The sequence below is a fragment of the Poecile atricapillus genome, chromosome Z, assembly GCF_030490865.1.
Source record: "Poecile atricapillus isolate bPoeAtr1 chromosome Z, bPoeAtr1.hap1, whole genome shotgun sequence".
In the NCBI taxonomy this organism is placed as follows: Eukaryota; Metazoa; Chordata; class Aves; order Passeriformes; family Paridae; genus Poecile; species Poecile atricapillus.
The window spans coordinates 415,595-432,699 of NC_081289.1; the positions used below are offsets into that span (position 1 = coordinate 415,595).

At 65.3% G+C, this 17,105-nt stretch overlaps 1 protein-coding gene across 1 annotated transcript in view; it reads right to left on the minus strand.

The window, feature by feature from the left end:
• Positions 1–1,390, minus strand: part of LOC131573848 (staphylococcal nuclease domain-containing protein 1-like) — a 96,282-nt gene extending 94,892 nt beyond the window's left edge. The window contains 1 exon segment of the mRNA XM_058828160.1: positions 1,227–1,390. Coding sequence (XP_058684143.1) covers positions 1,227–1,301 — 75 coding nt within the window. The 5' untranslated portion in view covers positions 1,302–1,390.
• Between the last annotated feature and the right edge of the window lie 15,715 nt (positions 1,391–17,105).

The window sequence follows — 17,105 nt, forward strand, 5'->3', positions numbered from 1 at the left end:
CAGAGCTGCCCCTGGGGGCACAAAGGGTTAAAAATCCTGACAGGAGAAGGGGGAAAATTCCTGGGGAGGGTTCTGAGCACCCCGAAATCTCTTTGGGGACCCCCATGGGGGCACAAAGAGCCAGGGGAGGGTTCTGAGCACCCCAAAATCACCCTGGGGACCCCCATGGGGCACAAAGAGCCAGGGGAAGGATCTGAGCACCCCAAAATCCCGCTGGGGACCCCCCTGGGGCACAGCCAGGGGAGGGGTCTGGACACCCCAAAATCCGTGGGATCCATCCTGACACCCCCGTGCTGCCATCCCGGACTCGCAGGGTCCGTCCCCGGTGTCCCCAGCCCGGTGACAGCCGGGACAAGGGCTGGGATCCCCCCGGATCCGGTGACAGCCGGGACAAGGGCTGGGATCCCCCCGGATCCGGTGACAGGAACCCCGCAGGCTCCGGGGACACGGCAGGGACCGGGCTGGGGCGGGACACGGCACCGGGACACGGGGGACGGACCGAGCCCGACCGACCTTCGCTCTCCCGGGCCCCGCTGCCGGCGCACGTGGGGACCGGACCGGGGACACCGGGGGCACCGGGGGACCCTTCCCGGGGACACCGGACGGGCCGGGGGTCCCCATCCCCGCGCTCTGCCCGTGCGGACCCGGGCCGGGGCTCGGGGATCCCGCCCGGCCCGCGGGGATGTCCCGGGAAGGGGAAGCACGTGCGGCACCCCCGGGACGGCCCCGCCCGGGACACCGAGCCCGTCCTGCCCCAGCCCGGTACCGGGACGGTGCCGGGACAGCGGGGGGAGCCGAGCCCGGTACCGGGACGGCGGGGGGAGCCCAGCCCGGTACCGGGACGGCGGGGGGAGCCCAGCCCGGTCCCGGGACGGCGGGGGGAGCCCAGCCCGGTACCGGGACAGCGGGGGGAGCCCAGCCCGGTAGCGGGACAGCGGGGGGAGCCCAGCCCGGTCCCGGGACAGCGGCGGGGGGAGCCGCGCTGGGCCCGCGGGCTGCGGGCGGTAACGGGTCCGTAACGGCCGCGGGAAGAGACCCGGGAGCACCGGAGGGGCTGCACCGGAGCCGGGGCACCCGGGCACCGCGGGGAACGGACGGGCTCCCGGCTCCCGAGCACCGAGGCGGGGGAGCGGAGCGCGGTCCCGGAGCAGCCAGCGGGAGCCGGGGGTCCCCGGTGAGCGGCGAGCGGCGGGGCCGGTGAGAGGAGCGGCGGGCACAGCCCTTACCATCTTGACGATGCCGCGCTGGACGACGGGCGGCGGCGCGGAGCCGGGCTGGCCGGGGTTGGCCGCGGAGGCCATGGCGGGGCCGGGCGGGCTGCGGGGCCGGGTCGGGCCGGGCGCGGGCGGCGGGAGCGCGGCGGGGCCCGGGGCGAGCGCGGAAGGGACCGCGGGGCGGGGCCGGGGCGGCGGGAGGGGGGGCGTGGCCTCCGCTCGGCCCCGCCCCCCTCGCGGCCGGCGGCCAACGGGCGGCCGCTCCCGCCGCGCGCGCCGCCCCGCCCCCCCGCCCCTCGGCCAATAGCGGCGCGCGGGCGGTGACGTCACGGGCGCCGCGGCCCCGCCCGGCCCGGCGCGCGGGAGGGGGGCGGGACTTCCGGGGCGCGCGGCGCCAGGGACACGTCGGCAAAGGCCGCCCGCGCGCACACGTGGCCTCGCGCCGCGCCGGGGGCGGGGCCACACAGGGACACGCCCCTTACTGCTCCTGGGGGCGGGGACACACAGGGACACGCCCCCTTCCTGCTCCTGGGGGCGGGGACACACAGGGACACGCCCCCTTCCTGGCCATGAGGGCGGGGACACACGGGGACACACCCCTTACTGCTCCTGGGGGCGGGGACACACAGGGACACGCCCCTTTCCTGGCCATGAGGGCGGGGACACACAGGGACACGCCCCTTACTGCTCCTGGGGGCGGAGACACACAGGGACACGCCCCTTTTCCGGCTCATGAGGACGGGGACACACAGGGACACGCCTCCTTTCTGCTCCTGGGGGCGGGGACACACAGGGACACACCCCTTACTGCTCCTGGGGGCGGGGACACACAGGGACACGCCCCTTTTCCGGCTCATGAGGGCGGGGACACACAGGGACACGCCCCTTACTGCTCCTGGGGGCGGAGACACACAGGGACACGCCCCTTTTCCGGCTCATGAGGACGGGGACACACAGGGACACGCCTCCTTTCTGCTCCTGGGGGCGGGGACACACAGGGACACGCCCCTTACTGCTCCTGGGGGCGGGGACACACAGGGACACGCCCCTTTCCTGGCCATGAGGGCGGGGACACACAGGGACACGCCCCCTTCCTGGCCATGAGGGCGGGGACACACAGGGACACGCCCCCTCCCTGCTCCTGGGGGCGGAGACACACAGGGACACGCCCCTTACTGCTCCTGGGGGCGGGGACACACAGGGACACGCCCTCTTACTGCTCCTGGGGGCGGGGACACACGGGGACACACCCCTTACTGCTCCTGGGGGCGGGGACACACAGGGACACACCCCTGACTGCTCCTGGGGGCGGGGACACACAGGGACACGCCCCCTTCTGGTCATGAGGGCGGGGACACACAGGGACACGCCCCCTTCCTGCTCCTGGGGGCGGGGGACACACAGTGACACGCCCCTTACTGCTCCTGGGGGCGGGGGACACACAGTGACACGCCCCTTACTGCTCCTGGGGGCGGGGACACACAGGGACATGCCCCTTTCCCGGCTCATGAGGGCGGGGACACACAGGGACACGCCCCCTTCTTCTCCTGGGGGCGGGGACACACCGGGACACGCCCCTTTCCCGCCCTGGGGGCGTGGTCACAGCGGGGCACGCCCCTTTCTTGCCCTGGGGCGGGGCTTGTCGGGGACACGCCCCTTTTGTCACCGGAGCGCCCAGACGGGACCCCCGGGACCGGGCTGGGCTGGGGCTGGGGGCTCGGGGGAGCGGGAACACCCCCAGGACCGTTCTGTGGGATCGGGGATCCCCCTGGACAGTTCCATGGGATCGGGGATCCCCCAGGACATTCCCGTGGGATCGGGGATCCCCAGGACATTCCCATGGGACTGGGGATCCCCCTGGACAGTTCCATGGGATCGGGGATCCCCAGGACCGTTCTGTGAGATTGGGGATCCCCCAGGACATTCCCGTGGGATCTTGGATCTCCCCTGGACAGTTCCATGGGATCAGGGATCCCTCAGGACAGTTCCATGGGATCGGGGATCCCCAGGACATTCCCATGGGATTGGGGATCCCCAGGAGTGTCCCATGGGATCGGGGATCCCCTCAGGACGCCTGGGCAGGGATCGGGGCACACCTGGAGGGATCAGGGCACACCTGGGGGGATCAGGGCACATCTGGGGAGGGATCAGGGCACACCTGGGGGGATCGGGGCACACCTGGGGAGGGATCGGGGCACACCTGGGCAGGGATCGGGGCACACCTTGAGGGATCGGGGCACACCTGAGGGGATCGGGGCACACCTGGGGAGGGATCAGGGCACACCTGAGGGGATCAGGGCACAACTGGGGAGGGATCAGGGCACACCTGAGGGGATCAGGGCACAACTGGGGAGGGATCGGGGCACACCTGAGAGGGATCGATTCCCCCCGGTCCCCTCGGGACCATCCCCGGGACATCCCGGCTCATTTCCCCCGATCCCTGCGGATTTTCCGATGTTTCCCCACCCCCGTTCTCCGTGTCCCGGGGCAGCCCCCGCCCCTTTCCCGGGGGTCCCGGGGGTCCCGCTCCAGGATTTCTCTGTCCTGCCTGTTCCAGAGTCTCCCGATCCACCAGGATTCCCCTTCCCCCTCTCTCCCTGCCCTCCACAACCTCCCGCCGCTCCCGCTCCTCTCCTGCTTTTCCCTCATCTCCCGCTTTTTGATGCTCATTTATTCATTTCTGGGATTTCTCCCCGTTTTTAACACCCGGCCCCTGACTGGGGACAGGAAATCTCTGCCAAAACCCTGCCGGGGGCAGCTGGATTCCTCCTTTCCTTCTTTCCTCCTTTCCTTCTTTCCTCCTTCACTCCTTCCCTCCTTCACTCCTTCCCTTCTTTCCTCCTTTACTCTTTTCCTATTTTCCTATTTTCCTCTTTCATCTTCCCCCTTTCCTCCTTTCTTCCTTTCCTCCTTTCCCCATTTCCTCCTTTCCTCCCTCCCTCCTTCCCTTCTTTCCTCCTTTCCTCTTTCATCTTTCTTCCTTTCCTTTCTTCCTTTCCTCATTTCCTCCTTTCCTCTTTCTTCATTTTCTCCTCTCCTTCTTTCCTCCTTTACTCTTTTCCTATTTTCCTATTTTCCTCTTTCATCTTCCCCCTTTCCTCCTTTCTTCCTTTCCTCCTTTCCTTTTTCCTCTTTCCTCCTTTCCCCATTTCCCCGTTCTCATTTATTCATTTCTGGGATTTCTCCCCGTTTTTAACACCCGGCCCCTGACCGAGGACAGGAAATCTCTGCCCAGACCCTGCCGGGGGCAGCTGGATTATCCCAATCCATGGAATTCCCGGGCCAAATCCTCACCGTGTCCCGCCTGGCAGCTGCATCCCACCGGGATGAATCCTCCAAACCCCCGAATTGCCTCTTTTAGCCCGAATCCCTCAATAATCATGGTTTTGACGGAGAGGAGCCTGGGATGGTGGGAGGGAGGGAGGGGATAAACTCCGTTCCCTCACTCGGCTGAGTCACCCGGGATGGATTTGAGCTTCCAGAGGAATTTCTGCAGCGGAGCAGAGCGGGAATCCCCAGGGGCTCAGCGAGGAGCAGGGACAGAGCCCCGGATGGTCCCAAACAGCCCCGGGCGTGCGGGGAGGAGGGAAATGAGGGAATGGCGGGATGGGTTCGGGTGGGAAGGGACCCCCGAGACCCTCCAGAGACCCCCCCAGAGCCCCCCCAGAGCCCCCCTGAGCCTCTCAGAGCCCCCCAGAGACCCCCAGCACCCCCAGAGCCCCCCAGAGCCCCCCCAGAGCCCCCCAAAGACCCTCAGATCCCCCCAGAGACCCCCAGAGCCCCCCAGAGCCCCCCAGCCAGGGCAGGGTCACCTCCACTGGCCCAGCCCGGCCTGGGGCTCTCCAGGGATGGGAATTCCCTGGGAATGCTGGGAATGCTGAAATCCCTGGGAGCTGCCCCTCATCCCGCTGCGCTCCCGGGAGCCCGGAGCTGGCCCTGGGATGAGCAGAGGGAACAGCGGGAGCTGCCCGGGGGTGGCAGCGAGGCCTCCTCTGGACAGGGATGGGAATTCCCAAATCCGGGGATCCCGGAACCCGTCCCTGTGCGCAGCTGGGAGAGCTCGGAGCGTGTCCTGGGACACGGGGAGTCCTGATCCCAGCGTGTCCCTGATCCCAGTGGATCCCTGATCCCATCCTGTCCCTGATCCCAGCGTGTCCCTGATCCAATCCTGTCCCTGATCCCAGCGTGTCCTGATCCGACCCTGTCCCTGATCCCAGCCTGTCCCTGATCCCAGTGGATCCCTGATCCCAGTGGATCCCTGATCCCAACATGTCCTGGGACTGAGTCCCTGATCCCAGCATGTCCTGGGACAAGGGGTGTCCTGATCCCATCCTGTCCCTGATCCCAGCAGATCCCTGATCCCAGCATGTCCTGATCCCATCCTGTCCCTGATCCAATCCTGTCCCTGATCCGATCCTGTCCTTGATCCCACCGTGTCCTGATCCAACTGTGTCCTGATCCCAGCGTGTTCCTGATCCCAGCACGTCCTGGGACTGAGTGTGTCCCTGATCCCAGCGTGTCCTGATCCGATCCTGTCCCTGATCCCATCAGATCCCTGATCCCAGCGTGTCCCAGCGTGTCCCTGATCCAATCCTGTCCCTGATCTGATCCTGTCCCTGATCCGATCCTGTCCCTGATCCCAGTAGATCCCTGATCCAGTCATGCCCCAGGACCGGGCATTCCCCGTGTCTGGGTTCCTTTGAGCCCCTGGCTGATGTTCCCTGTGGGAAGGGGGCTCTGCCGCTCCTGCTCCCACCAGCGCCTCTCCGGGAACGCAAACGCAATTCCAGATAAAATCCCAGGAATGAGCTGCTGTGCTTTGACAGCTTTACCTTGCTGCGGGAATCTCCTGGGATAATTCCCTCTTCTCCTCCCTCCGTGTCTCTTCCGCTCCCTCTGTGGCCCTGCTCCCATTCCTGTTTCCCTCCATCTCCCCATTCCTGTTTCTTTCCCTCTCCCCATTCCTGTTTCCCTCCATCTCCCCATTCCTGTTTCTTTCCATCTCCCCATTCCTGTTTCTTTCCCTCTCCTCATTCCTGTTTCCCTCCCTCTCCTCATTCCTGTTTCTTTCCATCTCCCCATTCCTGTTTCCCTCCATCTCCCCATTCCTGTTTCCCTCCATCTCCCCATTCCTGTTTCTTTCCATCTCCCCATTCCTGTTTCCCTCCATGTTCCCATTCCTGTTTCTTTCCCTCTCCCCATTCCTGTTTCCCTCCATCTCCCCATTCCTGTTTCCCTCCCAGTCCCTGTCCCTCAGCCCCTCCGTGTCCCTGTTCCACCTTCTCTGTTTTCCCAGTCCCGTGTCCCTCCACATCCCTGTTCCACCCTGTCCCTGTTCCCGTGTCCCCTCCATGTCCCTGGAACCGTGTTCCTCCCTGTCCCTGTGTCATTCTGTGTCCCGTTCCCGTGTTTCCCCATGTCCCTGTCCCCATTCCCTGTCCCCATTCCCGTGTCCCGTTCCCATGTCCCTGTCCCCATTCCCGTGTCCCATTCCCATGTCTCTCCCTGTTCCCATTCCCGTGTCCCGTTCCTGTGTCTCTCCCTGTCCCCATTCCCATGTCCCCCCCGTTCCTGTCCCCATTCCCGTGTCCCTCCCTGTCCCTGTTCCCGTGTCCCCTCCATGTCCCTGGAACCATGTTCCTCCCTGTCCCTGTGTCATTCTGTGTCCCATTCCCGTGTTTCCCCATGTCCCTGTCCCCATTCCCGTGTCCCCCCCGTTCCTGTCCCATTCCATGTCCCGTTCCCATGTCTTTCACTGTTCCCATTCCCGTGTCCTTCCCACTCCTGTCCCCATTCCCGTGTCCCTCCCTGTCCCTGTTCCCATTCCCGTGTCCCTCCATGTCCCTGTGCTGTTCTGTGTCCCATTCTCCTGTCCCTGTCCCCATTCCCGTGTCCCATTCCCATGTCCCTGTCCCCATTCCCGTGTCCCCCCTGTTCCTGTCCCCATTCTGTGTCCCATTCCCGAGCCGTGCTGCTGTCCCTCTGGTCTCCTCCTTGCTCCCAGCTCCACCCCGCTGTCCCTGCAGGGTCCCCTCTCATCTTTCCCGTGTCCCCTCCCAGCCCAGGACCCCAGTCCCGGCCTGTTCCCGTTCCCATTCCTGTTCCCGTTCCCATTCCCATTCCAGTTCCCATTCCCATTCCCATTCCCATTCCCATTCCCATTCCCATTCCCGTCCCCATTCCCGTTCCCATTCCTGTTCCCTTTCCCATTCCCAGCTCCAGCCGCGCTCCCGGGGTGGGAGAGGCTCAGCTCCCCCTCCCTGGAGCGGCTCCAGAGGGAAAAACCTCCCGGAGATCTCCGGTGGGATCAGGATGGGACCCTGGAGAGCCCCGGGAGGAGCAGCTCTGCCCCAAACCACGGCCGGGGCCGGCACGGGACACTCCCGGAACCCTCTGGAACAGCCCAGAGACACCGGGATGGGGACAGGAGGGGTTTGGGAATTGGGATGGGATGGAGATGGAGACGGGATGGGGATGGGGATGGGGATGGGGATGGGGATGGGGATGGGGATGGGGATGGGGATGGGGATGGGGATGGGGATGGGGATGGGGATGGGGATGGGGATGGGGATGGGGATGGATGGGGATAGATGGGGATGGGGATGGAGGCAGGGATTGGATTTGGGGATGGGGATGGATTTGGGAATGGGGATGGGATGGGGATGGGGATGGATGTGGGGAGGTGAATGGAGACAGGATGGATTTGGGAATTGGGGATGGGATGGGGATGGAGACGGGATGGGGATGGAGACAGGATGGATGTGGGGATGGGGATGGGGATGGGGATGGAGACAGGATGGATGTGGGGATGGGGATGGAGACAGGATAGATTTGGGGATGGGCATGGGGATGGAGACGGGAGGGATTTGGGGATATGAATGAGATGGGATGGATTTGAGGATGGGGATAGGGATGGAGACAGGGATTGGATTTTGGGATGGGGATGGATTTGGGAATGGGGATGGGATGGGGATGGAGACAGGATGGATTTGGGAATGTGAATGGAGATGGGATGGGGATAAAGATCAGATGGAAATGGGGATGAAGATGGGAAGTGGGATTGGGAATGGGGATGGAGATAAAGGTGGAGATGGAGGCAGAGGTGAAAGGAGAGGAAAAGAAAGGATACAAAGATGGAGACTGCTGATGGAGATGGAGACTCAGACACAAATACAGAGGCAAAAGAAATGATGGAAAGAGAATTGAAGATGCAGATGAAAATGGAGATGAAGGTGGAGATGATGGCTCTGCTCAGTTGGATCCCTGTCCCCTGCAAAGTCCCCGGGAGAGCAGTGGGGGACACGGCTGAGCTGCTGCCACCAGCTCCTTTCCTGGGACATCCCGGCTTTGTGCTCCCCTCCACAGCCCCCGGTGACCCCAACACGCCCCTGATCCTGCCTGGGGACAGTGGGGACCGGGTTCTCCTTTCCTCCTTTGCCCCTTTCCTCCTTCCCTCCTCCATTCCTTTCCTCCTTTCCTCCTTTCCTTTTTCCTCTTTCCCCCTTTCCTCCCTCCCTCCTTTCCTCCTTTCCTCTTTCCTTTTTCCTCTTTCCTCTTTCTTCTTTTCCTCCTTTCCTTCTTTCCTCCTTTCTCCTTTCTTTCTTTCCTCCTTTCCCCTTTCCTCCTTTCCTCCTTTCCTCCTTTCCTCCTTTCCTTTTTCCTCTTTCCCCCTTTCCTCCCTCCCTCCTTTCCTCCTTTCCTCCTTTCCTCCTTTTCCCCTTTCCCCCATTCCTCCTTCCCTCCTTCCCTCCTTCCCTCCTTTCCTCCTTTCCTCCTTTCCCCTTTCCTCCTTTCCTCCTTTCCTCCTTTCCCCTTTCCTCCTTTCCTCCTTTCCTCCTTTCCCCTTTCCTCCTTTCCTCCTTTCCTCCTTTCCTCCTTTCCTCCTTTCCTTTTTCCTCTTTCCCCCTTTCCTCCCTCCCTCCCTCCTTTCCTCCTTTCCTCCTTTCCTCCTTTTCCCCTTTCCTCCATTCCTCCTTCCCTCCTTTCCTCCTTTCCTTCTTTCCCCCTTTCCTCTTTTCCTCTTTTCCTCCTTTCCTCTTTCCTTCTTTCCTCCTTTCCTCCTTTCCTCCTTCCCTCTTTTCCTCCTTTCCCCCTTCCCTCCTTCCCTCCTTTCCTCCTTTCCTCCTTTCCTCTTTTCCTCTTTTCCTCTTTTCCTCCTTTCCTCTTTCATCTTTCCTCCTTTCTTCCTTTCCTCTTTCCTCTTTCCTCTTTCCTCCATTCCTCCATTCCCCCATTTCCCCGTTCCCCCTCTCCCCCATTTCCCCATCCCTGTTGGAGTTCCCATCTTCCCAGGCAGGAGCGGCCACTCGTGTCCCCAGCACCCCCCGCTGCCGAATGTGCCACTCCCGGCCTTTCCAAAGGAATCATCCCCGCGGGATCCCGGGGTGTTCGGCATCTTCAAATCCCTGCAATTCCCGGCCTTTCCAAAGGAATCATCCCCGGGATCCCGGGGTGTTCGGCATCCTCAAATCCCTGCAATTCCCGGCCTTTCCAAAGGAATCATCCCCGGGATCCCGGGATGTTCAGCATCCTCAAATCCCTGCAATTCCCGGCCTTTCCAAAGGAATCATCCCCGGGATCCCGGGATGTTCAGCATCCTCAAATCCCTGCAATTCCCGGCCTTTCCAAAGGAATCATCCCCGCGGGATCCCGGGATGTTCAGCATCCTCAAATCCCTGCAATTCCCGGCCTTTCCAAAGGAATCATCCCCGCGGGATCCCGGGGTGTTCGGCATCTTCAAATCCCTGCAATTCCCGGCCTTTCCAAAGGAATCATCCCCGCGGGATCCCGGGATGTTCAGCATCCTCAAATCCCTGCAATTCCCGGCCTTTCCAAAGGAATCATCCCCGCGGGATCCCGGGGTGTTCGGCATCTTCAAATCCCTGCAATTCCCGGCCTTTCCAAAGGAATCATCCCCGCGGGATCCCGGGATGTTCAGCATCCTCAAATCCCTGCAATTCCCGGCCTTTCCAAAGGAATCATCCCCGGGATCCCGGGGTGTTCAGCATCCTCAAATCCCTGCAATTCCCGGCCTTTCCAAAGGAATCATCCCCGGGATCCCGGGATCTTCGGCATCCTCAAACCCCTGCAAAGGTCACAGGAGCACAAGCGCCGCTCCACGGCGGCTCCTGGATGTGCTCTCCACCTCTCCGGAGCTCCGTGCCCACCTCTCCGTGTCCCCAGCTCTGTCCCCATCTCTCCGTGTCCCCAGCTCTGTCCCCACCGCTCCAGCTCTGTCCCCATCTCTCCGTGTCCCCATCTCTCCGTGTCCCCACCTCTCTGTGTCCCCAGCTCTGTCCCCATCTCTCCGTGTCCCCAGCTCTGTCCCCACCTCTCCAGCTCTGTCCTTGCGCCTCCCCTGATCCCCCCCCACCTCTCCTTCCTCCCCCTCTCCATCACCCCGTGTCTGCACCCCTTCAGCTCTGCACCTTTCCATGGCTCCGGAATTCTGCCTCCATCTCTCCATCATCTGTCCATCTGTCCATCTGTCCATCTGTCCATCTGTACATTCCTCTATCTCTCCATCTCTCCATCCCTCCATCTGTCCATCTCTCCATCTGTCCATCTCTCCATCTCTCCATCCCTCCATCTGTCCATCTGTACATTCCTCTATCTCTCCATCCCTCCATCTGTCCATCCCTCCATCTGTCCATCTGTACATTCCTCTATCTCTCCATCCCTCCATCCGTCCATCTCTCCATCATCTCTCCATCTGTCCATCTGTCCATCCCTCTAACTCTCCATCTGTCCATCTCTCCGTCTGTCCTTCTGTCCATCTGTCCATCCCTCCATCTCTCGCTTCATCTGTCCATCTGTCCATCCCTCTATCTCTCCCTCTCTCCATCCCTCCATCTCTGCATCTCTCTCTCCATCTCTCCTCATCTTCTCCTCCCCATCTCTCCATTTGTCCATCTCTCCATCCCTCCATCTGTCCATCTGTCCATCTCTCCACCTCTCCCTCTCTCCATCCCTCCATCTCTGCATCTCTCTCTCCATCTCTCCTCATCTTCTCCTCTCCATCTCTCCATCCCTCCATCTCTCCATTTGTCCATCCCTCCATCTCTCCATCTGTCCATCTGTCCATCTGTCCATCCCTCCATCTGTCCATCCCTCCATCTCTCCATTTTAGCATTTCTCCACCTGTCTTCTCACCTCTCTGTGTCTCCATCTCTCCCCTCTCCACATCTTCACCTCTCCGTGTCCCCACAAGTCCCCCCGCTCCTCCTCTCCTCTCCTCCTCTCCTCCTCTCCATCTCTCCATTTCAGCACCTCTCCATCTCCCTCCACCTCTCCATCTCCCTCCACCTCTCCATCTCCCTCCAGCTCTCCACATCCCCACAACTCCAGCTCTCCACATCTCCTGTCCCCACCTCTCCACCTCCCTCCCTTCCCGATTCCATCTCTCCATTTCACCCTCTCTCCATCTCTGTGTCCGTCTCTGCTCTCCACGGGTCCATCTCTCTTTCCACCTCCCTCCATCTCCCCATCTCCACATCTCCCTGTTCTCCTCTCCTCTCCTCTCCTCTCCTCTCCTCTCCTCTCCTCTCCTCTCCTCTCCTCTCCTCTCCTCTCCTCTCCTCTCCTCTCCTCTCCTCTCCTCTCCTCTCCTCTCCTCTCCTCTCCTCTCCTCTCCTCTCCTCTCCTCTCCTCTCCTCTCCTCTCCTCTCCTCTCCTCTCCTCTCCTCTCCTCTCCTCTCCTCTCCTCTCCTCTCCTCTCCTCTCCTCTCCTCTCCTCTCCTCTCCTCTCCTCTCCTCTCCTCTCCTCTCCTCTCCTCTCCTCTCCTCTCCTCTCCTCTCCTCTCTCTCCCCCGTTTTTTTCCCGTTCCGTTTTCCCGGTTCCCGAGGCCGCCGCCGCCGCCGCGCCCGATCCTCTCTCGGTACGCACGGTCCTGTGCCCTCCGCCGGGGCTCCCCCCGGCCCGCGGGGCTCCCCCGAGCTCCCCGAGCTCCGGGCGGCTCCGGGGGCTCCTCCGGGTCCCGGCGGGTCCGTCCCGGGAGCGGCGAGGCTGCGGCCGGGGCCGTGCGCTCCGGAGCCCGGCGCGCCCGGTCCCAGCGCGCACGGCCCCGGGGGCGGCCCCGCGGCTCCAGGCCCTGCCCGGAGCCCCCCCGGGTGCCGCCCCCCGCCCGGGCCCGGGGACAGGGGCCCGGGGACGGGCCCGGTGCTCCCGCCCGGTGCCGAGCCCCGCTGCCCGCGGCCCCCTCCCCGCGTTACGCACGGGGCTCGCCGGGGCCGGGGGCTCCGCCGGGGATCCCCCGCGGCCGGAGCGGAGCTGGGGGGGGTCTCGGGCGGCCGGGGCGGAGCGGGGGGATCCGGGCCCGGGTTCCAGCGCTCCCCGCGCCGCCGGGAGCCCGAGGCCGAGCGCGGGGTGCGGCACAGCCGGGGCGCCCCGGGGGCGGCGGGGGGCGGCGCGGAGGCTCCCCGGGGGCCGCGGCCGGGCCCGGGCCCCGCAGGGCTGTGGTTAATGTGTAATTCGGAGCATATGGTATTTTCCAAAGGCGGGCGGTTGTGCGGAGCCGGGGGCCGGGGCCGGGGTGCAAATAACGCCGGATGACTCGCGGGGCCGGGCGCGGAGGGCCACGGTGATGGGCTCCTCGCTGGCTAATATTTGCTCTTCAAATATTTTACTTGAAAGGTTTACAACGTTGTTTTTTTTTTTAATCTTCCAAGAAGGGGCCATCTGTGCCGGTGGCTCGTCTGGAACACACCGGGGAGTCCCCGCCGGGGCCCAGCCACCACCCCGGGGGCCGCCTTCTATTTGTTCAGCACCCAAAATAAATCAAATCGATGTAATAAAAGCGAAGCTGGATTTATGATTGAATCCCATATGTCCCTGTTTGCTTTGCGGGAGAGACGCGGGAGCGCAGCCCCTCGGGGGGCTCGGCCGGGGGCTCCCCGGGGATGCTCCGGGGCGCGGGGCCGCGCTGTCCGCCGGCCGCAGGTGCTGAAACACCGGCGCTCCCCCGGCACCGACTCCGTGCCCGGCCCGGGGGGGGGGGGCTCCAAGCGCCCCCGAGTCCCGACGGAGCCCCCCCGGGCGCGGTCACATCGGGCCGCCCCTTCCTCCCCGTGCTCCTCTCCCTCCTGCCGTGACATCACGGCCCCGCTCCCGGCACCGAGCGCCCGCCCGGCTCCCGGCACGACCCGCTCCAGCCCCGCCGAGGCTCCTCAGGTACCTCCCTGCGCCGCTCCGGCCATTCCCGCTGGCCCGAGCCTCCTTTCCCCGGGCGAAAGCCGCAGGAATTCGCTGTAGGAGCTGGAGCCGAGGGCGCTCCCACCTGGAGAAGTTTTGGGGTCCCGGGGGTCTTCGGCCCCGCGCCGCTGCTCCCGCTCCTTCCTTGTCCCGGTTCCGCACGGGGACCGAGCTCCCCCCGGGCCCGGGGATCCCCGGCAACATCCAGGACGCACCGAGAGCTCCCGGCTCGGCTCTCCCGGCGCTCCCGGCTCGGCTGTCCCGGCGCTCCCGGCTCGGCTGTCCCGGCGCTCCCGGCTCGCCTTTCCCGGTGCTCCCGGCTCGGCTGTCCCGGCGCTCCCGGCGCTCCCGGCTCGGCTCCCCCGGGGCTCCTGGCTCGCCTTTCCCGGGGCTCCCGGCTCGGCTGTCCCGGCGCTCCCGGCGCTCCCGGCTCGGCTCCCCCGGGGCTCCTGGCTCGCCTTTCCCGGGGCTCCCGGCTCGGCTGTCCCGGCGCTCCCGGCGCTCCCGGCTCGGCTGTCCCGGTGCTCCCGGTTCCCTGCGGGGACAGAAATCCCCGTGTCACCTCCGGGCACGGCACGGGCGGTGCCGGGGGTGCTGCCCGAGGGAACTCGGGTCCTGTTCCCCCTTCCCCGAGCATCGCTCCAGGGCCATCCATCCCTCTCCGAGCAGAGGGACGGGGGATGCGCCTCGGCATTCCCGCTCACCTGCGGGAACCCTGCGGGAAACCTGCGGGGAACCTGCGGGAAACCTGCGGGAAACCTGCGGGGAACCTGCGGGAAACCTGCGGGAAACCTGCGGGAAACCTGCGGGAAACCTGCGGACTCGTCCCTCTTGTTGGATTCATTTCGCTTTTCCTGAGTTTCACCGAGGGTCGGTGTCGCCAAACAACTCCCTCGGGCTGTGCAGGGAAGAGGCGAGGCGGGATTTGGGGATTGTGGCAGGGAGACCCCCGCACTGGGGGTGTCCGGGGGGTTTTGGGGTGTTCCGGGTGAAATCCCGGCTGAACTGGGGGCTCTGGCGAGGCTCGGTGGCTCCGCTGGTGCTCAGCGATGCCCGAGGTGTTGAGGGGAGAGAGGCACCGGCACCGGTGTCCTTGCGGGAATCCTGCCGGGAAATCCTCTGGAGCCAGCCTGGGAGAACTGGGAATGTTCCCCTGGAGAGGAGAAGGATCCAGGGAGAGCTGAGAGCCCCTGCAGGGCCTGAAGGGGCTCCAGGAGAGCTGGGAATGTTCCCCTGGAGAGGAGAAGGATCCAGGGAGAGCTGAGAGCCCCTGCAGGGCCTGAAGGGGCTCCAGGAGAGCTGCAGAGGGACTGGGACAGGGCTGCAGGGCCAGGAGCCAGGGAATGGCTGCCAGTGCCAGAGGCCAGGGCTGGATGTTGGGATGTTGGGAATTGGGAATTGGGAACTGGGAATTGCTGGCTGGGACGGTGCTGGCCATGGGGAACCCTCCATTCCCTGTGGATGCCGGCACTGGGCCGGGCCGGGGTGGGCGTGGGGACCCCGCTGTCCCCCGTGGGGTGCCCAGGGGAGCTCTGCGGCCGCTGGGACGCGGCTCCGTTCCGTGCCCGTGGCCGCGGGCAGCACGGGCAGCGCTCCCGGCGTCTCCCGAGCCTCTCCAGAGCCCTGTGATCTCTTTTCCGGGTCTTTATCCCCTGCGCCTGGAGCGGGATTTTTTCCCAAGCTGCCCTCGAGTGTTTCCAGCCCGCTCCCGGATTCCTGCCCGTGTCCCTTCCCCTCGCAGCAGGGTCGCGCCTGAGCCCTGGACACCGGAGCTGATTTATCCCATCCCGGAGTGTCTCCCTCATCCCACTGGGAATTCCCAGGCACCCACAGCCCCCCGAAGCCTCTCCACGATGCAACACCGAGGTGGGAACGGGGGATGTGCCGCGCCGCCGTTCCCTGCTCCGGCACAAACGCGTCCAGCCCGGCTCCGATTCACCTCCCGCCCCCTTGCCCTTCCCAAATTCTCCCCTCTTTCCGTTTCTCCAGCTTCCTGGGGCCGGTGCCCCCATTCCCTGCCTGCACCCACCCCCCAGCATCGAGCCCCACGTCCCTCCGAGCCCCAGCTCCCCCTCCCCAGCCCCTCGGCTCCCGCCCCCTCCCCGCTGCTGTCCCGGCAATTCGGGAGGGCAGAGCCGGCAGCCCCCGCTGCCCCCCAGCCCCGTCCCCCTCCCCAGGGCCCAGCGGGGTGAACCAGCTCGGGGGGCTCTTCCTGAACGGCCGCCCCCTCCCCACGTGCAAGAGGCAGAGAATCATCGCTCTGGCGGCGAGCGGCGCCCGCAGCTCCGACATCTCCCGCAGCCTCAAGGTGCGGCCGGGCCGGGGTCGGGGGGCTCCTTCCCCCTCCCCAAAGCCCCCCCCGAGGCTGAAGTGGTGTCCGCAGGTGTCCAACGGCTGCGTCAGTAAAATCCTGCGCCGCTATTACCGGACGGGAGCCGTGGGGCCCAAGGCGGCGGGGGGCAGCAAGCCCCCCATGGCCACCCCGGCCCTGGTGGCCCGGATCGCGAGGATGAAGCTGGAGCGGCCCGGGATCTTCGCCTGGGAGATCCGGCGGCAGCTGCACAACGAGGGAACCTGCGGCAGCAGCGCCATCCCCAGCGTGAGTCCTGCGGGAATCCCGGGAATGCCGCAATTCCCAGCGCCGGGGAGGGCAGGGGGGTCCCGGCCCACGGCGGGGGGCGGCAGGGCGGGGGGAGGAGGGAATGAGAGCCCGGGAGGGTCTCGGGATATGGGAATGATGTCCCGGGAAAGGCTCGGGATATGGGAATGAGAGCCCGGGAAGGGCTCGGGACAGTGGGAATGATATCCCAGGAAGGGCCGGGAGCGATGGAAAGGGTTCGGCTCCGTGGGAAGGACTCGGGAATGGGAAGGATCCCCAGGGAAGGGCTCGGTGCTCGCTGAGACGCGGAGCAGGAGCAGGCGGGGAGGGGAAGGCAAATCGCTCCTTCCCAGGGGAAGCAGAGCCCCGAGCGCCGCCCCCGAGCCCGGCTGCCTCCCCGGGACACACCGGGACCCCCGTGCCCCGTTAGGTTCGGTCAGTCCCGGGCGTTCCGGGATCACGGGCAGGGGGTGGGTGGGCTCAGCCCCAGAGCCCCCGTGCCCCGTTAGGTTCGGTCAGTCCCGGGCGTTCCGGGATCACGGGCAGGGATCAGCCCCGGGCCGGAGGATCCCAGAGACAGCTCCGGGCCCGCCGCCTCCCCCCGTGTCCCCCCGGCTCCCCTCCCGGCACATCCCCTCTCCCCTGCCCAGGTCTCCTCCATCAACCGCGTTCTCAGGACCCTGCCCAGCGACCTCCGGCTGGCGGCCGAGCCCCGGGAGCCGCGGCCACGGCGTGAGCCTCGCCCCAAAGCCCGGAGCCCTCCCGACCCCTCCCGGGCCCTCCGGGGAGCCCCCGGCACCGGCTCCGCCTCCAGCCCCCGCCCTCCTTTGCCCGCAGCGTCCCCCCGGACCGCGACCCCCGGCCCGCAGCCGCCCCCGGCCCCGGGCAGCCCCCGGGAGGGGAGCGGGAGCAGGAACGGGAGCAGGAACGGGAGCGGGAGCAGGAACGGGAGCAGGAGCAGGAGCAGGACCGTGTTCTCCCGGCAGCAGGCGGAGGCTCTGGAGAGAGGTGCGCTCCCCAAGGGAGCGGGGCTGTTCCCAAGGTTGGGAATTGCCGCTTTCGGGATGGGCTCCTGCCCCTGGGGGTGGCCCGGCCAGGGCTG